This window comes from Phyllostomus hastatus, unplaced genomic scaffold (genome assembly GCF_019186645.2).
Source record: "Phyllostomus hastatus isolate PE091 unplaced genomic scaffold, TTU_PhHast_1.1 phas_contig_148, whole genome shotgun sequence".
NCBI lineage: Eukaryota > Metazoa > Chordata > Mammalia > Chiroptera > Phyllostomidae > Phyllostomus > Phyllostomus hastatus.
Genome location: NW_025333607.1, coordinates 6109318 through 6134019, shown reverse-complemented (window position 1 = coordinate 6134019; position 24702 = coordinate 6109318). Strand labels below are relative to the sequence as shown.

Sequence of the window (24702 nt, the reverse complement as noted above, 5' to 3'; positions counted from 1 at the left end):
TCCGACTGCTAGGTTGGTCCCCACTTTAAGAGAAGTGTTGGGAGGTTTGATTCATACAGAATAGCTCAACCACAGGGGCAGGAGAAAGGTGACAGGCGGAGAAGGTGTGTCCTGAACCCAGTACGGTACCAGAGCGGGTGAACTGAGGGGTGCTGGGCTTGCAAGAACCTTTAGCCCCAAAGCGGAGGCCGGCCCAGCTCGTGGCGCACAGCAGACTCTCGGCTCCTCAAATCGGCTCTCCACGTGGGCCCCGAGGCCCCGCACTCACCAAAGTCGTACAGATTCTGGAGCACTGCGTCCAGGAGCTGAGAAGACGGGGGCGAGGAGGACCCCAGTCCCTGCTCCAGCGCCATCGTGGGGTCGGACTCCGCGGGACACCCCAGAGCCCACCTGCACCCGTGAGCGCCGGGAGCGCCGCGCGCCCGCTTCCGGGTTCCGCCGGCTGCGCGCGCGCCGCAGGTCCCCGCGCGGCTTCCGTCCTGGCTAAGATGGCGACGCCCGGGGTCCCGTGGAGCGGTCGCAGAGGGTGCCACCGCCCTAGGCGAGGTCGGGCCGCCCCGTGCGGAAGAACCGCCCCCTACCGCCACACCACCTCCGCCTAGCAAAGCATCCCAGGCCCCGCACAGGACAGTAGCCGCACCATGGATTCTTCCAGTCCATCTAACTCTTGTTTTTCCGTCGGCTCCACCAGTCCCGGTGCTGTCGTGATGCATTACTCGGTAGGCGCCCAGGGAAGCAAGGCCGGGGGCGGGCCCGACAGGGGACCCCCTTCTCCCCGTCCCGTTTCCTCCGGACCACGATCCCTGGCCCAAAGAGCGGGTCCGGACTTCCGCGAGGAGGGATTGGGTGGTTGACTTGGTTTCCACGGCAACAGTGCCTCGCTGTGTGTGTAAATGTGTGTGTATGTAGAAGTTTGTACCGGTGGCGGTTCCTCCGATTCCCTTCCACGCGTTCCTTCTCTCTCCCTCCACTAGTCGCTGGGCCTTCAGAAAGCCCCAGCCTGACTCGGGAATGAGGCATGAGAGTTGGAGGCTCTGCAACTCTATCGAGGGCGTGTCGGACTGCCTTTTGGGCAAACCTGAGGAACCTGCGGGTCCTCCCCAGCCCGAGCTCCCCACCCCGCCCTTTTGCTGCTCCTGTATTCCTGGCAGAAAAGTATTTGGCTCATCTGTGGGCATAAAGTTTTTACGACTGCAGTCTTTTCTTAATCTGGGAAGATTTGGAACTTTTGGAAATCTGTGTTGCCTGTTTTTGTCTTCCATCTGTCATTGTGCTTTTCCCACAATTGTCATTTTGGAAGACAATGAATGGCACCTAGCCTTTCTCCAACTTGTCTTTTTGCGCCCAACCCTGTCTGTCTGTGTCTGCCTGACTCTCTCTCCTGAACAGGTCCTTCTTTGTTTCTTTTGTCAATAAAACGTTTATTGGTCACTGACAATTTTCCTGAGAGCTTTGTAGCTCAGGATTACACAATCCTGGGGTAACTGGTCATTTTGGGTTTTTTTTAACCACTGGATTAATTTTTATCTACTTTAGGAGGAAATAAAAATGCATTTTAATGGTACGTTACCTGCATTCATAAGGGGTTAGTGTCCGTTTCTGACTTAAACAATGTTAATTTGTATAGGCAGATCAAAACAGGGAAGACAGAAAAAAGCAAGATAAACCCCCCAAAAAAGTTTCAAAAGAGCATGGCTACCTTCAAGTTGGGATATCAGTATTCCTTGGAACATGGGGAGATTTCCATTTGTTGCAGTTGAGAGCTCTTAATTGCTTAAATGTCCATTTCTCTAGCCCCTCTCCTCATGGGCCTTCTCACCCTGCAGTCGGAAATGTCTTGACCTCTAACTCTGCTACTCCAGAGGGAGAATGCCAGGAATGCAGGAATGGGGGTTGCCCTGTAGCTCTGCCTCCCCTCCCGGTGGGTAGCTTTTTCAGTCCTGAACTGGTTTGTGAATGGAGGACAGCTCTCCGAAGGAAACTGTTGCTCATATTTTACTTCCCCATTCACCGGTGGCTCTCTACAATAAGACTTTTGTCACCTTCTCATGTGAAAGACTGGAGCAGTTGTAGGAGAGCTTTTTCCACTCTGACACTGCACACTTCTTGTGACTGCACGGTTTTTAACTCATAACCTGTTTCTTAACTATTTGGGGCCGTCATTATTTCCTCAGCCACACTGTGATTGTGCAATGCTCTGTCTAATCTGAGAGTGATACTGGAGATATTTAAGGTCCTGCTGATTGCGACAAACATTCCAGCAGTGGGTATCTACAGTGTCCTTGGTTGTCATTCTCAGCGTCCAAGGCATAGAAGTTAAAGATCCTGCCCTTGCCTTCAAGGACTTCTAAGGAAATCATAAAGCAAACAAATAACAGTGAAGTGGGATAAGGGCAGTGGCTGAAGTATGTACAGAGTGCTGTGGGAGAAGGAGAAGGAGCACCCTGACCTGTTTGGGGACTCGAAGGGAAAGTGACGCTGAGCTGAGTTTTTGAGCTATGAACGGGCGATGAGGGAGAGGAAGCTGTTCTAGACATCGGTGTGAGAAAACTCCCTTGCGTGCTTGGGGGAACGAAGTTGTTAGGTGAGGATAGAATAGAGGGGGCATAAGAAACAAAGAGTCTGGTTGGGGAGGGAATTTGGTGCCTCCCTCACGGAGCTGGGTCCGGATGCCTTTGCAGTAACCCAGAGAAGGGACAACAGCCTGAGGAAGGCGGGGCCTGGGACTCTGGGGAGCAGGGAGAGGAGAGCTGGTGGCGCCTGAGGAAGAGGAGGCGGTCTGAAGTTGACCCCTGGCTTCTGGGACGTGGCACCTGGGTGGGTGACGACGCCTTTCACAGATAGGAAGTGCAGGATAAAAGCAGGCTTATCAGCGTTGTATAAGACTTGGGGTTGTGTTCTGTTTGCGATGTGAGAGGCGGAGTTAGTGATTTTTAATTTGTGGGTTGTTATGCTATGGACCAGATACTTCACAAGGGACTTGGGAGACATCCTAACAGAGTTAGACGTAATAGCCAAGCAGACGAGGAAGGGCTGGCCTAGATGTGTAGATGTGGCGGCCATCAGCAAGTAGGTTGTGTCCAAAGCCACAGGTCTGCTTGAAATCGTTCAGTGAGACCAAGGCCACGGAATGAAAAGAAGACTGGGGATGGATGATCGCTGGTGTCCCTGGCGTCCCCTCTACCAGAACTGTCGCTTCCTATTAGGGTCTGAATGAAAAATCTCGAGTCCTCACCATGTGCTACAAGATGCTACATCACCAAGTGACTGCTACCTCTGATTGTACTCCGCATTCCTGCCGGGCCACAGCCACACGGGCTCTGTGTTTCCCAGACAGGGAGCATGCCCTCTCCTCAGAGTGCGCGGGGGTCCCCTCTGTGTGGCTGCTGTGTTTTGCCAGCATTGCTGGCTTTTTTGTTATTGAGGTCCCAGCACAAATAATCCCTCCTCAGAGAGGACTCACCAACCATTCTGTCTAAGGTAGGGCTCTGCTCACTTTCTCCTCAGTTACTCTACCTGGCTGTCCTTACATTCTCTTCCTAGTGGTGGCTGCAGGAGTCTCGTACTTGCCCTTAGGCTGATGGTTAAATTTGCATGAAATTTGCAAGCCCATTGTTAAAACACAACCATTGTTTAAAATTAAAGATTAAGGGGGTGGTGGTGATGGAATGAGACTAGATTTGGGATGGTGAATACACAATGCAATATACAGACAATGTATTACAGAATTGTATAGCTAATCCTATATAATTTTAATAACATGTATCACCCCAATAAATTCAAGAAAAAAGAAAAAATGAAAGATTAGGTTATAAATTTACCATTAAGTAAATCCCGTTAAAAACGAAAGTGATATATACTCAAATCTCAGCACTTCCTAATTATCTTCCGAAATTTTACTCTTTGTGCTTTTGAGTTTGCGCAGGTCACTTGATCATGCTGTGAGGTGGAGAGCCCACGTAACAGCGACCGATTGCACATCTCTCCCCACTCCGTGTCCAGTGGGGTTGTGCTGGCAGCTCGAAATCCGCCGTGGGGGGGAGCACACTTGTATGGCCCAGAAGGGCTCCCAGATGCTGTGAGGCAGGGCTCTCCCACAGTCCCACGGCGGCGGCAGCACACGGCTGCTGGTGCTGCTGGTGGCGCTGGCAGAGTGCCCTGGTGAAAGCACTGTCTTTCCTCAGGGAGTGAGCTTCCTCAGGGCACATTCCTGGCCCGCTCTGGCCCGGCTGTATTCTCAGCCTGTAGGACAGCGCCTGGTGGTTGTGGGTCTCGGTCAACATCAGGTGAAGGGAAAGGAAGTGCAAGGGGAGGGAGGGCTGCTGGGCGGGCTGTGGATCAGGAGAGGGCTAGATGAGGTAGTTAGGATAGGAAAACAAAGAGTGGGAGGAAGAGGCTTCACCCACGTCCTACTTTGCCGCCTCTCTACTGTGCTCGTGGGTGAGTAGCCGTGTAAATGGATTTATTTCTCAGGGTAAATGCTTCTCCAGCATGATATAGGGAAGGACAATTAATTAATCAGCCTGTGTGTAGGAACCGCTTGGCGTACTTTCAGAAGTAATTCTGATGCCCAGGCAGTTCTCAGAGACCAAATTAATCAAGAATCTCTAGGGGGCCTGGGCATCGGTATTTTTTCAGTGACACAGGTTATTTTAATGTGCAACCTGGGTTAAGAGTCACTGGATTAGACGTTAGGTTAGGGCCAGATGGGCAGCAGTTTGAACTTGAGCCTGTGAATAGCAGGGAATCATCAACAGGGTTTGAGAAGTACCTTCACTCAGTAACTTTCCTCTGCATTCTATAATGATGGTGTTCCTACCAGGAACTGGGAATACAAAAACGTGTAAGACACATTACCTACCCAGACAAGAAGTTCACACTCTTGGTCGGGGCGGGGGGCACCAAACACCCATTTATTGACTATTTGAGATGCCGTCATGAAGACGTATTGACGGTTCAGTAAAAACTCAATGGAGAAGATGACCAGTTCAGTGTAGGTTCGGGGAGAATCAGAATACGGTGCAGGAGGTGAACGGGAGTTGTCGTTGACGGCCGAGTGTTTTCCAGGTGACCAGCAGGGAAGGGCCGTTTGTAAAGGTCCAGCATGCACCTGGTTACTCCCAAAAGAGACTGAGTCTGTAATCCCAGCACTCACCGCAGTGCCAAGCATATGGTGGGTGCTCAAGTACTTGATCATGAGAGTTGCCCCTAGAGGTAGCCACCGCTTGAGCAAAGACGAGGGGAGCCACAGGACGACGTAACTGCATAGGGAGCTGCAGGTCTGGGTGTGGCCGGGCTGTGGGAACAGGGGGAATGCTCGGTGGGGCGGGGCCTCGGGAGGGCTGCTTCTCCTCCCTGGGCCTCGGCTCCCACGTTGTGGAATGAGGGTCCTGATCAAAACTGCCTCATAGCTCTCCTGGGTTTGTTGTGAGGACTGTTCCTTTTTAAAATATATATTAGCATGTGAAAATAAGATTGTTCTGCCCTGGCTGGTATGGCTCAGTGGATTGAGCATGGGTTGCGAACCAGGGGGTTGCCGGTTCAATTCCCGATCAGGTCACATGCCTGGGTTGTGGGCCAGGTCCCCAGTGGGGGCCACGTGAGAGGCAACCACACATTGATATTTCTCTCCTCTTCTCCCTCCCTTCCCCTCTCTCTAAAAAATAAATAAGTAAAATCTTAAAAAAAAAAAGATCGTTCTTTAATGGATGTAAAGTTCGTAAAGTTCTTACAATAGAGCCCGGCATTTAGTAAGCAACTGTGTGTGTTAGCTGTGACTGTTATTACTCTTGTGACTTTTATAATCATAAAAACAGACTTCTAAGAACTAACGGTGCAGAAGTCACTGGCAGCCGATAGACAGCCGCTCCAGGAGCGGTGGTGGGAGCCGAACCGCAGAGCGTGGAAAGGAGATTAAGTCATCGCAGCAGCTGCGGACTGCTCGATGGCAGCCTCTGTGGGAGTGCTGTTTTCTCGAGTGAATCTTCCTTTTGTGGGCACCCGTGTGGTTTTATTTGATTTGACAAAATTTTGAGTTTCTGAGGTATGCTTTGATGTAATTTTTAAAGCTAAGTGGAAGCAGACAAAGCAAGCTTATCGATGTGATTGGTGAAACCTTATAAGATTGGTCAGATTCCCCCACAGCTTAAAGTCTCGTCTCTGCTGTCTTTGTAACCTTCCCAAGAGGGGCCCTGGCTTTACACAGATAGCTGCCAGAAATATAAAAATAAAAAACGCTGTGATTATTCAGTGTCAGTGTGCTGACCGTGGTTGCATTGTTTCTTGGTATACGAAGATCTAACATCAGATCACTCTGGTCCCGTTCACGTGTCCCAGGATGAAAATTTTAGTAAAAACGAAACCGTCCAAGTATAGCCCTATTCTGTCCTAATTTATTTTACAGTGTGTGCATTACTTTCTTTCATCCGCCTCATCCACAGAAGCAGCCCAAAAAGTGGGATGAGTTTGAAGACATTTTAGAGGAAAGGAGGCACATCAGTGACTTGAAGTTCGCGATGAAGTGTTACACCCCTGTCCTGTACAAGGGGATCGTCCCGTGCAAGCCCAGCGACATTAAAAGCGGCGTGCTCAGTTCTGAAGCGGTGGCCTACGTCATCAAGCAGGTGAGTGAGTCCCTCTTCAGCCACAGCCCACTTTGCTCACTGTCAACAAGGTCTTTCTCTTCTTGATTCTGTGGCTGCATTTTGCTATCTTTAATGTATCTCTTTAGGGCTGGCTATATTTGGCATGTCCACCCAATGGTTATGAGAGCCACAGCGTGCATTAGTTTCTCTGCAAGACACTCCGGGGTCTGGGGTCTGGCAGTGAGGAAGCTGAGCAGAGCTCCTGGTCCTTGGGGTGCAGCCTGATGGGGAATGGTGACAGTTTTATAATCAGTTACGGTGTGAGACACACGGGCCCACTAGTTAGATGGGGAGCTGACTCTGTGTCGGGAGTTGGAGAGGGATATCTTTAAATGAGGCCTGGAAGATGGTGAGGGGTCTTCCAGGTGAAGTACGTGAAGAACAGTATTTCCAGCAGCGCACATACCAGTAACGTTTCCCCGTGGTTTTCAAACCTCACTGCACATTAAAATCACCCGGGGGCTTTTAAAAGTTCCCGCGCATTGATCTCACTCTGTACGAACCACATCAGAATGTCGGGGAGGGAGCCCGCCTTCAGTAGTCTTTAAAGAAGCTGGTTCCAGGGTCTGGCGGAGTTTGGGGGCCACATGCATGTCTCATGGACTGGAGAATGTACATACTCTCAGCGCTGAAAGTGGTTCAGTGCGCGCAGGCTTAGGAAGCAAAGAAGGGGCAACAGTGGAATGGAGACTGGGGAGGTAAGCAGGGCCTCTGTCCTGAAGGCTTTGTAAGCCCCATAGAGGAATTCAGTTCTGGGCAAAGCCATTGCAGGATTTCAAGTTGGAGTTCCTGTGACCCGTTTATGTTCTAGAAACCCATTTTGTTAAATGGAGACAAGAAATCTACTTACCATGCTCTTTCAATAATCCGCATGTGGGACTACAGTTCCCAGACTGCTAAGCGGTGGTAGAAGCAGAGACAGGACAGATTTAAGAAACGTGGGTCTAGGGCCCTGGCTCCTGGGTGTACCACCTCCAGTGGAGGGTGAGAGGTGCTCCTAGGTCTCAGATGCTGTCCTGCAAAGCTGAGTCTGCTTGAATTTCTAGTCTTTTAGCTTGTCTAAATAGGATCATTTATCTGCTTTTGTTGGAAAGTAAGTGTCCATTTAACTTAAGGAGAAAACATACCATTTTTGAGTTTAAAAATATTGGTCCATTTAGAACTGGCTTGAGTAACAAGGGCTCTGGCGTCCCCCCCCCCTTTTTTTTTTAGAAACGTAGCCCCACTCTCTCTTCCCTTTCAGCTCTCCAGGGAGCCCTTCCAGTCCGTGGGCGCCCTCCGAGAGGAAGCCTCCCAGATCTTGGACGAGATGAGCCACAAGCTGCGGCTGGGAGCCATCCGGTTTTTGGCCTTTACCCTGAGCAAGATATTTAAGCAGATTTTCTCAAAAGTGTGTGTCAATGAAGAAGGTATTCAGAAGGTGAGTACTGCTTCTTACAAACAGCCCCTTCTTCCACCCTCACTGTTCTGTGAACTCCAAGACTCCTCGCCCGGCACCACGTGGGCAGGCCTGGTCCGCAGGCCTCCCTCTGGCAGGAGCAGCTCCGCCTGTCTGCAGGGTGGCGTTTGCCCGTTTGGCCTTCAGACCTAGAGACATCAGACTAACCTGCTCAGGCAGGTAAGACTGGCAGACGAAGCTCACGTCACAGAGTTACAGAAGTACAGATGTTCACAAAGTTACAGCAGTAAACAAATTATTTCTGTGTATGCTTCACCCAGACTCCCCCACATTTCCTTTACCCTTCCCTCAATATTCTGTGTCTCTCCTATAAACGAGGACATTCGTTCATGGTGCAGTCATCAACGTGAGCAGATTAACCTTGATACAGACTGCCGCCCCTGCCGCCCCCTGCCCTGCAGCTGTGTGGTTGCCCTCAGCTTCCATCCCCCGTGACTCCTTCAGTCCGGGCCTGTTGCCTGGTCTCTGCGTTTCACGGTCTTATTTACGGAGAGAACAGACCAGTTATTGTGTGGGCTCCTCGATGGGAGTTAGAGTGACGTTTTCTTGGCAGCAGACTCGGGTCGTAGCCTGTGGGCAGGCCCACCTCGGAGGTGATGCTAATTCCTCCTCCGTGCATCAGAGCGGGACACATGGTGTCCATCCATCCCCATGTCGGGCAGTGTCCACTCCCTTGCATCAGTGGGTTAAGGCAGTATTCACCAGGTTTCTCCACTGTAAAGTTACTGTTTTTCCCTTTGTAATCAATAAGTATCTTGTGGAGAGGTACTTTGAGAATTATGATCACTGATTGATTTTTTCCCAAACCAGCTGTTACTGTAATGATTGCCAAATGGTGCTTTTTCTAATCACATCACTCTGTTACCTGTTTGCTGTTTCCCGTAAGGAAAAACGTCCCCCAACTTCCTCCCCTGTGACTCTCTGTAGATGGCCGACACTCGCCGGACCTCTGCCAGAGAATGACTGGTGCAGCGTGTGGGGCCGCAGCGTGTGGGGCCCGGGCGTGTGGGTGGGCCGCGTCTTAACTGACTGCAGTGACCATTGTGGGGGTTGATGGCCTCAGGACCACATCTGGTGGCTAGGTGCGTCCCTCCCAGCCACGTGGCCCTCCTCCTCCCTGGTAATATCGCTCCCCTCATTGGTCCTCAAAATTCATAGACTTTCTGCCCAGGGAGAAGTTTGTTCTCTCTCTCTGTGGACAGCCAGTCTGGTGCAGCAGTTGACAGCCGACTTTTCAATTCAGATCGACCTCACCTCTGTCCCCAGCTCTGTCACTTACTAGATGCATGACCGTATCACAGACAAGGGAGCTCAGGCTGCCCGTCAGCGCGTGGAGGTGAACAGTGTGTGTGAAATGCTTGGCCCATAAAAACGCTTAATGTGCTGCCCAACTCTTGTGCACTCATGATCATCGCTGTTATTCTGAAGTTCCATAAAAACGCACCTTTTTCACGTGCCTGCATCACGTGAGGCTGTCCGACAAGACCTCCAAGGGGAGTGCTGTGCATGCCACAAGGGCAGAGACGCTGTGGCGTGCCCGCCACAGGACCGTGTCCTTCGTGTCCTGGTTGGAGGTGCGATTGCAATCACGCGAAAACCTGCATTGTTGAGCTGTGCACCTGAAACCCGTACAGTTTTGTTAGTTAGGGCCACCCCATAAATTCAATTAAAACCCGAAATCACGAACACGTCGCGTTGTTTCCTCTAAAGCTGCAGCGAGCCATCCAGGAGCACCCGGTCGTCCTGCTGCCCAGTCACCGGAGCTACATCGACTTCCTGATGCTGTCCTTCCTCCTGTACAGCTACGACCTGCCTGTGCCGGTCATCGCCGCGGGAGTGGGTACGTTGGCTCTTCGCTTTTTCCGGTTTAAAAATTAAAATGAGCACCGCAGTGACTTCAGCCGTGCCGAGGAATTTGAAGAAGACAGGGAGGATAGCCCCTCCCTTCTGCCTGCAGGCGTAGGGCATGCTGCCCATGTCCCCAGTGCCGTGCCCACAGGCGTGCAAGGACGTGTGCTGTAGGGTTTCTGGTTTGGGTTGAAAAAGGGGATTATACTCCCTTTGTGCATTACCTGCCTTTTGCTTTATTTAATTTGGTAATATACCAATGACTGCAGGTCAATAAATACATCTGAATTTTTTAAAATATGTTTTTACACTGTGGTAAAATACACAGAACGTGACATTTACCACGTCACCCACGTCCGAGCGCATGGTTCTGTGGCACTAAGGACATCGCATCGTGCTGCCATCACCACCACGCGCCCACAGGAGTCCTCCCATCCTGTGACGCTGGCACGCTGTCCCCATTAAACTGGGCTCCCCAAGGTACACGCCCCCAAGGCCCTGACAACCGCTGTACCCCCTCTCTGTGAATGTGACTCCTCCACGTACCTCGTGTCAGTGGAATCACACAGCATTTGCCCTTCTGTAACCAGCCTACTGCACTCAGCATGGTGTTTTCAGGGTTCGCCCTTGTCGTGGTCTGTGTCGGCATTCCCTTCCTTTTTAAGGCTGTATAATGTTCCGATGTGTGTGTAGACCACGTTGTGTTACACACCCACCGATCGATGGCCGGTAGGGTTGCTTCTGCCTTTTGGCTGTTCTGAGTAACGCGGCTGTGGACACCAAGGCATGAAAGTCTACTCAGGGCTGTGCTTTCAGTCTCCCAGTGTGTTCCCCAAAGCAGAATTGCTGGGCTCTGTGGTGATACTATTTTTAATTTTTTGAGAACGCACATACTGTTTTCCACGGTGGCTGCACCCTTTTGCCTTCCCACACACAGCACACGGGGTTCCAGTCTCTCCACGGCCTCACCAGTTCTCGTTGTTTTCTGGTTTGCTGTGTGTGTGTATGAAACAGCCACTCCCGGTGGTGTGAAGATCTGCACCTTCCCAATGATGTGCCGCTGAGCATCTTTTCGTATACATGGTGACTGTTACTGTGTCTTCCTAAGAGAAATGTCTATTCGAATCCTTTGCCCATTTTTAAATCTGCTTGTTTATTTTTTGTTGTTGCATTGTAGGAATTCTTTATGTTCTGGATATCAACCCCGTGTCACATGTATGATTTGCAAATATTTCCTCCCCTTCCATGGGCCAGCTTTCCCTGTCAACTGTGTCCGTTGATGCACAGGAGTTTCTGACTCTGACGTAGTCCATCATCTGCTTTTTTCTCTTGTTGTCTGTGCCTTTGGTGTCATATCCCAGAGAACACTGCCAAAGGCCATGTCATGAGGCTTTCTTCTGAGTTTCATAGATTTAGGTCTTCCAAAATGGACCTTTGGTCCATTTTGAGTTAATTATTGTCCCTGGTGTTAGATAAGAGTCCAACTTCATGTCTGAAATGTCTAATAGCTGTAGAGTATTCAGTGGTAGATGCATGATACTCCGGGTTTGCTGTTACAAACAGTTTTACAGTATGTTTCTATATCAGTGCTTTTATTCCTCTAGCAGTGATTCCCAAAAGTAGGGTTGCCAAGGCAAATGAGTTGTTTCTTTACTGTCTTCCAAGGCAGTGGGTTTAAGGTTGTGCCTTTGTTAATGAGTGCGGTGAACAGTGAGAAAAAACTGCTGGGACTTGAGCACTTTAAAAGCATGTCCATCTGTACAGCATGGAAGGAGGATACTGGAAAGTGAGGGGAAGGGAAAGAGGGACTGTGGTGAAACGAGGTAGACCTCCTCCCCTTCCCCAGGGATTGCTCGGTTAGGTCTGTGCCTCTGAAAGAAGGTGGACGTTTCCACCTGCTGGGTGGAAACGAGAGTGGGCGCGTGTCTGGCCTGGCCATTCGGGGCGTGGTGGATGCGTGGTGGACGCCTGTCGGTCTGTGGAGTCAGCAGCAGTGCTGACTGCAGATGTCAGCGTGCTGACACTGTTGGGGCCGTCACCGTGCCTGGTGGGCTTCTGTCTCTGGCTGGTCCCATGGTAAACGCAGCCGTGCGCGGAGGGCACACAGGGTGACCTCCCAGTGAGCACCTGTCCACAGGGTCCCTTCTTCTTCGTAATCCGACTAGACGTCTCTCCGTGGGGATTTGAGTATCAGGAAGTATTAATGCCTGGGGCGTGTCTTACACACACGAGATCTTTCTGAATGGAGTTTGAGTTTAGAGCCTTGCAGCAGGTTCCCAGCTCCATGGGGGGCTGGCGCTGACCCCGCCGCTCTCCGTTTCAGACTTCCTGGGCATGAAGATGGTCGGCGAGCTGCTGCGGATGGGGGGCGCCTTCTTCATGCGGCGCACCTTCCGCGGCAACCGGCTCTACTGGGCGGTGTTCTCGGAGTACGTGAAGACCATGCTGCGGGTAAATGCACAGAAGCACCACGTGCTTTCGAGCTGTGTGTTCTTCCCACTGAAGTTTGCTGAAAGATCGTGTTTGGATGCTTAAGCTCCCAGTGGACCGCTGAGCTGCATTTTCCCCCTGGAGGGACATGCACTGAGTGGGCCGCTTCCTCCGTGACTCTCCTGCCGGAGTCTCAGGGAGTGGCCTGTGTTCCCCGCCGGCCACCCGGGAGCTGGGGGGCGGAGCCAGAAGAAGCCTTTGTCACTTGGAGCGTAGGCAATGGGTTTTGTGTTTTGTTTTGTTTGTTTGTGTTTTCTCTTTAAAGAATGGTTATGCTCCTGTTGAATTTTTCCTCGAAGGGACAAGAAGCCGCTCTGCCAAGACCTTGACCCCTAAATTTGGTAGGTCACTTACAGACCGGGGGAGAAGTACAGACCCAAAGGTTTTGGTGTGGTGTCCCTATAGCTGCTCAATGCACTTGACACCTTTTTTGCAAAGTATTGTTTTCTTTGTAAGTGTGACTGTGTATGCCGGACTGTTCATGGGCTTGTATGTAATGTGTACTCTCCGTATAGTCCTGTTCCTGTGCTCTCGTGTTCAGACTGATATTTATGAAAAACCATTTCTCCCGATGTTTATAGGTCTTCTGAATATCGTGATGGAACCATTTCTCAAAAAAGAAGTTTTTGACACCTACCTTGTTCCCATTAGCATCAGTTACGATAAGATATTGGAGGAAACTCTGTACGCGTACGAGCTTCTCGGGGTCCCTAAGCCGAAAGAGTCCACCACTGTACGTAAAGGGTGGCCACCCCGATTTTGTTGGGATTTCGGGGAAACGCTAGTTTACACATCAACAAATTTCCTGATTTGCTTCTTTCCGTTTTCCTTTCCCCTGTCGTGACGCTGCTAGGGGTTGCTGAAAGCCAGGAAGATTCTCTCCGAAAATTTTGGCAGCATCCACGTGTACTTCGGAGACCCTCTGTCCCTGCGGTCCCTGGCCGCGGGCAGGATGAGCCGCAGCCCGTACAACCTGGTTCCCAGGTGCGAGGCCGGTGTTTCCGTAACTGACGCAGAAACAAGGGTGAACATCCAAGAGTGGGGGCTGGTTTTCCGGACTGCTTCTAGAACTGAAACTTGGTTATTTGGGATCACACAGTGGGGAAGCACGAAGCCTCAGTCGAAGAATTACCATATGTTTGCCGAAAACAGTGAGCTGCAGGGCACGTGCGCCGACTGTGCGAAGTCAGGCAGTGGTCCTCCTTCCCAGGGGAGCCGGGACCCGACTCACGGGGGGGCGGTGGGGGGGGAGAAACACACGTTGTTAACGAGTGAACGTACGGAAGCGGTAGGCCAGCTGGTGTGTGCACGGAGCGTTTTAGATCCCGGAAAGGATCGTATAATAATAACGAATGGGAGTGAGTTTCTGTTCTCAGGAAGGGGAGAGTTTTATGAGCAAGAAAGTGAATTAGGTTCTTTCAGGATGCAGGTATGATACACATTTAGGTTTTCTTTACGAGAAACAGACCTGGGGAAGCCAGGGAGACAGGAAGCGCCGACCCGGCCAGGCAGCGTGTGGCTGCAGCATCATTCCTAAGTCACGGGTCCCCCATCGGCCCCACCGCAGCCAGCCCCTCGCCGGCAGCTCCGTGAGCCTGCAGGGCGGGTGTCTGCTTTGGTTGTCACGGCTTTCTCTCTGTAGAGCTCAGATTGGGTTGTGACCTCCAACAGGGCACCCTCATTGGCTACGGCTTTTATATTGAGCCACCTGATTACGTGGCTGGCTTCTGGGTCAGATGTGCCTTCCTGCCCCAGCCAGCCCTGTAGGTGCCCAGTGTCGTCTGATTCAGTTTGGCAGTCCATGCCTGAGGACCCCGTGGGACGAGGGTCGTGGCAGTGCCCGGCAGGCGCCCTGAAGCTTGTCGGGGACAGCATGGCAGTCAGGCGCCCTGGACACCTGTCCAGTGTGGACAGGAGCAGTTACCCTGTGACCTGATCCGTGCGTTCCCAAGAGAGAGGGTCTGAGTCCCGTGGGTCTGGGAGAGACAGAGCGGTTCCTTCTGCTCGGTTTTCACAGACGCAACAAAAGCAGAGATAATAGGACCCTGTTTTCTTGAGTGTTTTTATCGCCCATCAATAGCCTGCCTGGAGACATGGAGAGAGTAAGCCCAGGCAGGCTCCCTGCAAGGGGACCTGGGAGAGCTTGGCTGGCAGAAAGTCCGAGAAGCCTTCTGGGGGACCGGGCCCCTCCCACCCCCTCCCTTCGCACTCGTCTCGGTAGCAGAGCTGTAACCTGCTGTCCTCTGCCTCCAGGTACATTCCGCAGAAGCAGTCGGGGGACACACACGCCTTCGTCACCGAGGTGGCCTACAGAGTGCAGCTTCTGCAGATCCAGAACCTGGTGCTGAGCCCGTGGGTGCTTGTCGTGGTGGTCCTGCTGCAGAACCAGCCGTCCGTGGACTTCAGCACGCTGGTGGAAAAGACTCTGTGGCTGAAAGGCTTAACCCAGACCTTCGGGGGGTTTCTCAGTTGGCCGGGTACGTCTGTGGGACGCTCGGGAGGAGAATGCCAGCTTTTCCTACTTCTCAGTTTGGGGGAGGTGCAGCCTACACGAGAAAGAGCTGCAGAGGACTGAGAGAACCAAGCATTGTTCAGAGAGAGAAAGGAAACCTAATCTGTTCTTACCACTCTTGCACGTTGGTTTTTTCTGAGAATAACTGTCTGCATGTCATTTCTCCCCTTGGGACTCTGTCCTGAGGACCGAGCAGAGTACGGTCTCCTGGGCACCTAGCGGAGGGGAGAATAAATACTGAGTCTTTTTGTGCTTCGCATAGCTTCCCTCTACACACAGCTCTTTTTAAACCACATGGTATTTGCAACCTGTTTGCCTCACTGGGTTGTGAGTATTAATGACAACTCTGTAAAGTTTGTTGGAGTTATGGGTACTGTGCTGGGAGCTGGGGTGTGGATGACAATAATCAGCTCAAGTTTTCAACCTTTTTGATTTAAAATTGTGGGGACCGCAGTTGGAAGTGCAATTCCTCCTAAGACGAGGCAGTTACTTGCAGTCAGGCACCTGCTGCTCACGCACGGAACCTGCGTTGGGCACCTCGTTGGTGCCCGTGATGCCAGGGAGGCAGAGATGAGCCACACGCAGCGCCTGTCCTGCAGGCTCACCTGGTGTGCCGAGGGCAGGGGTGGGTGCTGTGCAGACGAGGACAGAGGGCTGCAGCCGGGGGGGCCGAGGACACTGCAGGGGGGGGGCCCGCACTCGGGGGCGGGTGTGCAGGAGCGACTCTGAGTTCGTCCTGGTGGAAACAGGAGTCCTCAGGAAGAAGGTGGGAGAGGAGAGCTGCTGACAGAGGGCTGGGGCCTTGGCCTTGGCCTGGCCTTGCCTGCGGGGGTGGGGACGGTGAGGATGGGGCGCTGAGGGGAGGCGGACGGCCTCGGGGTCCTGCCGGTCTGCGTGCTGTGGGGTCTGCCCTGCTGTCTGTCGGCTGTGCTGAGCAGGGAAGGAGGACCAGCTGGCCTTCAGAAAGCAGCCTGGCACCCATTTCAGGGTGGACAGCAGTGGGGAGGGGGCGGCGGGGAGGCCGTTGAGCCCGATGAGAAAGGCAGAAGCCCGGGCCGCAAGCTGGGTGGAGCTCGGCGGTGTTGAGGAGGAATTCCTTGCCAAAGAGGCCGTCAGCCGAGTGTCAGTCACCGATGGGGAAGCAAAGGTGAACTCGGTGTCTGTTCTCAGTGCTTTAATGGTCTGACAGGAGGCAGAGCTCGCGCTAATGCTAACACAAGGTGGAACGGAAAGTCACGAGACAGCCAGCTTGTAGCTCACGTTGGGCCCGGAGCATGAGAACACACAGACGCCTGTCTTTCCGCGTCGTTCCTTCCAAGATGGGACAAATACGTGCCAATCCATAGCTGGGAATAGCGGCTCAGCCACTGAAATAACTCCTGTTATAAAGTGAGAGTCCGTTGGTATCTAAGTACAGTAATAGTGGGTATGATTAAACATCCTAAGTTAGAATGTTATGTATACTCAGTTTTTTCACTTTCAAATTATTGCATATTGTTAAACTCTCATTTCTAGAGCCTTTTATGATGTATATCATTATAGAACACATTGTATTATATATGTAAAATGTACCACATATAATACAGGGTGGGGCAAAAGTAGATTTACAGTCGTGAGTATGTGAAACAGTTTACTCTTGTGTTACTACTTACCGTGATGCTATTTCCCATACAAACACCTGTAAACCTGCCCCTCTCCCGCCTGTGCCATCACACTCTGCGTCATCACCGCAAGCAGGCGGCTGACACAGGGCGTGTTAGTGCAGAACAACCGGCAGGCCTCCGGAGGAAACCCCGCTCTTCTCCCTGGTCCTTTCCCCGGAGCCCAGGCAGGATTTGCCACCCTGCTCGCGCAACGCGCCTGCCTACTAGCCTGCCACCGGCCCTTCGGTTCAGGTGGACAGTAAAATAGTCTCACTGCCAAGAAGATGCATTAAATGCCACCATCTCTTCCCTGTGCTTCTGTAAGCCAGGCTGCTCGTTATCTCCAGGACAGCGCGGTGCGTGCTGACGGGTTATTGGGGAGTGCTGGGGGCCCACTTCCTCAGTGATCTCCGATGCAGGCACACCGGGGAAGCCCCGCGGCACTCCGGGAGGCCCACGCCAGGGGGGGCCGCTTTGCGTTGCCCTTGGATTCACCTGTAAAGTGGCCAAGTGATATTCTTCTTGCAGTTGGTCTAAGCAAGGGAGGGGGAGGTGAAGCGTGTTTTAATAGATACTAATGAGTCTTCTTGTCTTAGCATTGTTAAACTCGCATATACGTGACTTTCGAGTCAGGCAGCTTGACGCGCTCACAAAACTCTGGGTGCCCTTGGTTCCTGAGGAAGGATTTGTTTGCAGAGTGGGAACGGGCGGGCATTTCAGAACGGCTGAAAAATTTGAGGGGGATGTGTTCCATGTCCTTACAGGGAGAGTTTGGTTTTTAAAACAGAATGTTTATAGTACCCTCCACAGTCCTGGCTGGTGCGGCTCAGTTGGTTGGAGCGTTGCCCTGTACCACAGAAGGGTGCAGGTTTGATTCCCAGTCAAGGCACATACCTTGGTTGTGGGTTCAATGCCCTGTTGGGGAGCGTACAGGAGGCAACCGATCGATATTCTGTGTGCATGCACTCTCTCTCTCTCTCCCTCTGTCTCATCAATAAACATATCCTTGGGTGAGGATTAAAAGTAAAATAAAAATAAACAAATCACCCTTCACCTGTGACGTCCTTAGCTCAGTTGGAAGAGCCTAAAGCCAGTGCCTGGCATTTGCATCAGGCCGCCCGCACGGACGGGTGGGGGCCCGACAGCACCCCCTCTCACCTTTCTGCCGTTGGCCTGAATGAACTGTCTCGCGTGCAGATGACGAGCCCGCGGACGAGGTGGTCCAGTCCAGCATCCTCCTGCACGACAACGTCGCCAGCCTCGTCAAAGACCGGGTGGCCCTGAAGCTGGACTCCGGCGACTCGGAAGTGGTCCACGGCCTCATCCACCAGCACATCACCCTCCTCACGTGCGCAGCCTACAGGAACCAGCTGCTCAACACCTTCGTGCGCCCCTCCCTGGTCGCGCTGGCGTGGCACATGGCCCCCGGGTGCAGGAAAGGTAACCTCGGGGACTGTGGTCTTGAATTTTGGAAGAGACCGGCCGTTTAGCTGTGCGTAGGGAGTTGTGCGTAGTGGAGCCGTTAATGCTCAGCCCAACGTGTGCAGCCCTCACGGCCGCCAGTGTCAGGGCCCATACACTCAGAAGTTAGGTTTTTCCCCTAAATACATGGCCATCTGCTATGAAACCTGAGCCTCTCCTTTTATAACAGTGGAAAGTAGGCCTAGAAGGTTGCATAATTACCTGGGAGGGATCTGGGACTGGAGCAGAGATCTCTGGACGCTCTTTCTGCTCTGGCACCTCCCTCACGGGTCAAGAGATGGGGTGGGCAGGCACCCCAGCGGCACAGGAGTGCCTGCCAGACACCCAGTGGCACCCTGGTCGCAGTGTGCATGAGAGTAGAACACGGTTTTTGCTCACGGAAACCTGTTGCCAAGGCCAGGGGTTTCTGCTCAGGCCACACAGCCGAAGCACTGGAGGGCGAGCCCCACCCCCAGGAGCCCCGAGTCAGCTGGTTTGGAGTGTCTGCCGGACGTTGGCCCTTGCAGTTTTGTTCGCAGAGCTCCGTGGGTCAGTCTCGGGGACATTCGGCGTGGAGTGGAGAGGCGCTGGCCTCAGCCAGACCGGCAGCCTTGGGCGGAGCCTCGGAGGTCCTGCGTCTGTGCCCTCGTTTGTCCCTGAGGGAGGAGTGGGCCAGAGAGCTCGGAGGACTCAGTTCAGGACGCAGAGACCCTAAGTCTCGGTCGCAGCTCCGGCTGACGTGGTGCTCGGAGTTCGTCTGCGGCCGAGGGGCATGCGCGTGGTCTTCCAGGGTGACGTAGACACACTGAGCCTGGAGGCGGCATCTGACCGTCGCTGTGTGTGTGTCTTTCTAAAGAGACAGTTCACGGCACAGGCCAGAAAGGTGCGGAGCCTCTGTAGCTGGTGGGCCAGGCAGCCCTGCACGTCCGGGGAACCAGAGAGCGTTCTCTGCTCTGTGCTCCCGGCCCCAGGGCCCCAGGTGTGGTCAGGAGGTGGGAGCAGGGAGTCGGAAGGGACAACGGACCCGTCTCGTCTCTGCTGGGGACCTGGGGTCCGCAAAGGGAGCCCTCCAGTTTCTAGGGAATGTGGTGTCTTGCTCACCCCAGACCGGCCGAGGAGGGGTTTGGTCGCAGTTGAGGTTCAGCATTGAGTCTGTGGGACCACGGCTGGCTCTGCAGCTGAACTTGGGAGTGGCTATAGCTCTCGTGGGGGCCTCCACTCCTCCAGTCCTTGAGAGGTGCATGCAGTGCCCTCGGAATGTCACATTTTTGGGGTGGTAGCGTGGACTTCCTGCCACTCCCTGAAGTTTCAAAGAACAATGTTGTAATCTCTGTAATGAATTTATTTCAGAGGACATCTACAACTACTTTCACTTCCTGCGCGGCTTTTTGTCGGAGGAGTTCATCTTCCTTCCGGGAAGCGAGCTACAGGTAAATCCTCGCAGCCGGAGGGCGAGCACAGGTGCGGCGTGAGTGCTGGGGCGTCGGCCACGGGTGGACGGCGTGCCCCCTCTGCCCGGGCGATGCGCCGCCGGGCGCTCACCACCCAGCATGCCCGGGTTGGCTCTCTGTTAAGTCTGATCAGTAGCCGAGGGGTTGGGAAGAAGAGGGTTCTTCTCATAACTGGTGGTGCAGCCACTCTGAGTAAATCAGCTGTATTTTACAAAAAATCACCAGCCAGCATGCGTTTTCTTGTTAACAGTTTGTGGGAATGAGTGGCGTGTGCCGCTTGAAGATGAGAGTCTCCCCGTCGTGCCTGGCGCCTGAGCCGGGCTGCCGGGCGCTGGGGTGGGGGTGGCTAGGACTCACGGCAGGAGGGCCGGCGCTGGAGGCTGTGCTAAGGAGGACGGGGGCCCTGCAGCCCAGCAGGAGGGCAGGGTGCAGGCTTTTGAGTGAGATTCGAAGTGTTTTGGGACTTGCTGTTGGCACTGCCTTTTTACATTTGAAGAATGCGGCTTTGCAGAGTGAAAGAAAATCCATCCCCCAGGCTGTCGTTCCGCAGGCTCCGAACTGTTCTGTGTGGCTCCCGTGGCCGCCGTGTCACGGCCAGCACCTCTGGGGAGGGACGCGGCAGGGCCGGCGCTCTCCTGCTCCGCCGGCACCGGCCGCACGCGGCAGCATGCTGACCGAGTGACACGTTCTGTCTCCCGCTTCCCCCAGGACTTTGAAGAAGGCTGCTACCTGCTTTGTAAAAGTGAGAGCATTCAGATGACAGCGAGGGACATCCTAGTGACAGAGAAAGGAAAAACCGTGCTAGAGTTTTTAATAGGACTCTTTAAACCTTTTATGGAGTGTTACCAGGTACGTACTTATTTCACAAGTCCCCCGTTGTCCTTCCGTAAGATCTTCCCGCCCTGTGCTTGTTTCTGGCCGGGAGGGCGGGTGTCCTCCCAGGTGAACAGGAGGATGAGGGGCGCCGATTAGTGGGGTGAGTGATGTCCCCTGTCAGGGGAGACCTCGCTCCCTACACACGGAGGAGACTCGGTCCATTGCAGACCCAAGAGGATGACAGCTTACTGCCACCTTGGAGCACAATCCTCCTGTAGCCACAGGGACACCGAAGTGCCGCTGCACTTACCTTACACTTGTTCGTTCAGGGTGTGTAGCGAGGTGTTTGACACAGAGTAGGCACTTAGTAGGTGCAAGATTTGAATGATACACAAAGTCAGTTGGAAGGAAAAAGAAAAGGTTCCAGTGCAAGTACCTGAAGGTGTGGCAGAGCCCCGAGGAGGACTGAGGAGCGGGTGGTGTGCGGGCCAGCGGGAGCCCTGCCCGCACTGGGGGGGAGGGGGCCAGCTGCGGCAACGGAGGCCATCAGGGCCTGTGTGTTTGCGAGGAGAGGCCTCCGTGGCCGTCAGCTTCGCGCGGGCAAGGGACGCCGGGACGACTTCCGGCGCCTGGTGCCGTGGTCGCTGATGGGGCCCCGTGGCCTCCACGCACACAGCCTTGCCCTCAGTGGGTACTGGGTGAGTACTGTCTCTGCCTGTAGGCGCCAGTCGTAGTAGAAATCACCAGATATTTTGGGGTCTAGCATGGTATTAGGTCCTTTTACAGAAAAAACAAAGTTACAAAAAATCTGGGCCCTCCTTCCTAAGCAATATAAGATAGATTAACCTGATAGTAATTTATTTAATTTGCAACCCATTAAAGTAAACATTATATTTTAATAATTGTCAATACTATTGCAAAAGTTTGTTTCTAATGGTAGACAAATATGAGCTCAACAGAGCACTTAACAATTCTGCAGCTGTTCTGTGCTCAGACCTCCCGGGGCTGCGGCTGCTCTGACATATGTCACTCTCCTAAGCGAGGTGACGTAGACTCGTCTACTGTTCTGTCGTGTCTGACTGCCGGCTACCTCTCCCTGTCCTCCTCACCCTCCCTCTTAAAATCAGATCATTTGCAAATACCTGTTGAAGGAAGAGGAAGACCACTTCACTGAGAAGCAGTACTTGGCTAGAGTTAGGACGTTCACGAGTCAGCTTCTCGATCAAGGTCAGTCGTGTCTCTGTGGGCAGCAACTTCTCTGGCCGAGAGCGGACGCGGCCCCGACGCTCCCACCGCCTCTGTTGCAGGTGCCTCGCGGTGCTACGACGTGCTGTCTTCCGACGTGCAGAAGAACGCCTTAGCGGTTCTGGTGAAGCTCGGCGCGGTAGAGAAGAGGAAGGTGTAAGTGCTGTGGAGACTCCCGTGGGTGCCAGCGGGGCCCTGGCAGCTGGTGACAGCTGCCACAGCCCAGAGGACGCAGCGGTGGGCTTCGCTTGCCCGCCTCCCGCTGCACTGCTCTGCGCAGTTAAACACAAAAATGACAGTGAAGCAGAGAAAGACAGCGCTTCGGGCCAGCCCTTGACTTTGGCCAAATACCGAAGTTCATAGAGTGTAAGAAAGACCTTGGGGAGTGCAGAGTAGTGTGCGTGTGCTCGTTTGTATGTGCGTACACATATAATACACACATGCGTACCTGCGCAGGGTAGACAGCTGTTTGCTCTTCTGCGTGAAGAGGTGTGAGAGTGAGAAAGCTCAGTGGGTAACCTCTCGGGGGGTCTCTTCAGTGGCCCAAGGAATGAAGCCAAAAGCCAGGGAGGGGGCCGGGAGGGGGCCGGGGGCTGCGCACCCGACCGAAGGCTGGCCTGGGGGCCGGTGTCTGAGGCAGTCTCACCCCCGGGGAGTGAGAAGGCTGTCCCTCCCCCGGTTTGTGCGGTGAGAAGGCTCGTTGCTCTTTCCCCCAGAAACGATGAGTGTGTACTTACTGTGAATGAGCCCGCCGTGACAAAGCTACAAGACATGCTTGGTGAGTACAGCTCAGCTAAGCGCAGTGGGTTCCGTGTGACGCCTGTCCACACGCAGTGAGACGCGAGGTGGGCTGTGGCACCAGGTACGGGTCGGAGCGGACCGCAGTCGGGTTCTGATACAGACTGAGAGCTGTTCTGCCACCGCGGACTGTCTCAGGGGAAGTAGGGAGAAGGTTCGAGGGAAATTGCCAGAAGGACACTGTTTGCGTTAAACAGGCCATCTTGCACCACCGGGAGGCCGCCACCCGACCACCCGCGGTCCCAGGTCCCGGCCCTTGGCACAGGCACCAGCGGGTGTGGGGCACACGCTCGTGATGCCAGCCTCACACTCATTCTGTCCCTGGGCCCTGGGTGCCTTCTGGCCCGGAGGCGGGGCGGGGTGGGCGCCCACTCGGGCACATGCTCTGAACTCGGGGTGGTGGCAGACCATGCGTCCTCGGGGGAGTGTCCCACCTTCCTCTTCTCCGGAGGCTGTCAGCTCACAGGGGACCCGCTCACCCCCAGGGTTGGGGGCGCTGTGCACAGGACGCGCGTGCCAGAGTCCAGAGTGTGCCAGAGGAGGAGGAGGAGGAGGCGGGTGGGCCACTTCTCCTAGGGGTGAGGGCTGGCTTTAGAAGGGGAGGGTGTCGGCGCTTGAAAAGCATCACCTGCCGACTGTGTCGAACGGAGCCCTGAGCACTGAGCAGCGTCCTTACCAGTCGTGTGTTCGTGCCCAACCCTGCGGAGCCCCTTCGTCACGCCTGCTCGGGAGGGCGGTAGACGGGGGTCTGCCGGGCGGGCGGGAAGACCAGGGCGGGCGTGTGGCGAAAGGAAAGGGGGTGCAGCAGAGGGCAGAGGAGTCGTGGACGCAGATCGAGACGTTGAAACTGGAGTCCCGGAACATGGAACCTTGAAGCTCGGTTTTGAATTTGGGGAGAGGGGCAAGTAGCTGAAACGACCCCAAACCCCTCGTTCTGTGAGGATGATGGAATTGATTCCTCAACAACAGAAGGCCACTACGGTACTGGTGAGAACCTGCGGGGACATCCTGAACTGGACGTTCAGAGACCTTGACTGGGCTCAGACCTGCCTCTGCCTGGCCGGGCGCTGGCGTAGCCCGCCTCGCCCTGCCTTGCCCCGCCTCACTCTGGGATGCCGCCGCCTCCGCCTCTGAGCCCCGGGGGCGGGGCTGTGTCCGCCTGGGCGGCACTCAGCCCGAGTGTGAGCTTCTCTCTGCCGGTGGCTCCAGTGGGTGTAAGGAAAGGTCAAGTGCATGTCCTGTCATGAGCTGTCTCTTTCCCCCCCAGGCTGTAAGACGCCAGTAGGAAAACCAGCAACTGCGAAACTTTAACGATTGCCAAACGGTTACGGAAGTGTCGGTGATGAAGTCTCCGAGGACTCCTGTCACAGCAAGCAGGGATGTGAAGGGAGGGGCCCTTCTTTCTTCTCCTGCTTCCCGAGACTTCGGGGCTGGGGCTCGGGGGAGAGGGCGCATGAGCGGTTGAAGCAGGCGGTGCGAGCGTTTCCGCCACCCCGGGCCTGAAGGCAGTGTCGTCCGGCCAGTGTGTGTTTTAAAATAAAACAACGTTTTGGAAAAACAAAGCCCAGTCCTGTCACTGACATTTTTCGGCCGCTTGCGTGGCGAACTTGCACATGCACTCCTGAGTTAGAGTGCAACACCGCCGCTGGAGCCGGAGGCGGGTGGCAGCGGGCCCCTGGGGGGGTGTCCATGCATTTCTCAGGGCGCCCTCCCTGGCATCGGGGTGCCTCTCTTCAGTTCTGGTTGCCTCTGAGGAGGGCACGGCTGACAGAGACAGTAAGCTCCCCGGCCCCCCCGCCCAACCCCCGACGTAGCCAATAGGTTGTGGGAAACTGCAACTTGGAGGGAAACGACCTTTAGCAAAACCCCTGCCACCACGGGCTAGCCGGTGTGGACAGGAGCTCAGCCCCTACAGCGCATTTCCGTCACATGAACGCCACCACACTTCTGAACGCAGACCCAGCCACCTCCAGCAAGCGGTACACGCTGAAGTCAGTGTGAGCTGTGCTGGAGAGAGGTGAGTAAAGAGAGGATTGTTTCCAAGCCACTGATTTCAGTTCAGGGTCGGGGGCAGCCAGAGCCTGCCCAGGCAACTCTCGGCACAAGGCAGGACCCGCCCTGGACAGGGTGCCCCTGCCGACTGTCCCACACGCACGTGGAAACACACCTGTGTGCTCACCGACGGCTCGTTCTGTTCTGCCCGCTTTGTGGGGACGGTTTGCACTGGGCCCGTCAGTGCCCGGGGCTCCTCTGTACCTCGGGTGGGTGGGCATTCTGGGCACCGCGGCCTGCCCCACTGCTGAACACACTCAGTTACCATAGCAGCTAGTGTCTA

General features: G+C 54.1%; 1 protein-coding gene across 1 annotated transcript; it reads left to right on the top strand.

Annotated features, from left to right (window-relative positions):
- Nucleotides 1-489: 489 nt before the first annotated feature.
- Nucleotides 490-23929, top strand: GNPAT (glyceronephosphate O-acyltransferase). Its single transcript, XM_045861372.1, has 16 exons — nucleotides 490-719; nucleotides 6441-6623; nucleotides 7888-8064; nucleotides 9814-9943; nucleotides 12275-12402; nucleotides 12707-12782; nucleotides 13023-13174; nucleotides 13295-13425; nucleotides 14695-14918; nucleotides 17794-18036; nucleotides 19408-19487; nucleotides 20217-20357; nucleotides 21452-21551; nucleotides 21632-21725; nucleotides 22286-22347; nucleotides 23635-23929. Exons 1-16 carry the CDS (start codon nucleotides 642-644, stop codon nucleotides 23676-23678), a joined length of 2043 nt encoding a protein of 680 aa, XP_045717328.1. The 5' UTR covers nucleotides 490-641; the 3' UTR covers nucleotides 23679-23929.
- The last annotated feature ends 773 nt before the right edge of the window (nucleotides 23930-24702 follow it).

Coding starts and splice junctions, on each gene's coding strand:
- GNPAT (XM_045861372.1), top strand. CDS start 642: ATGGATTCTTCCAGTCCATCTAACTCTTGTTTTTCCGTCGGCTCCACC. Junction 12,403..12,706: donor ACGTGAAGACCATGCTGCGG/GTAAATGCACAG, acceptor TTCTCTTTAAAG/AATGGTTATGCTCCTGTTGA. Junction 21,552..21,631: donor GAGTCAGCTTCTCGATCAAG/GTCAGTCGTGTC, acceptor CCTCTGTTGCAG/GTGCCTCGCGGTGCTACGAC.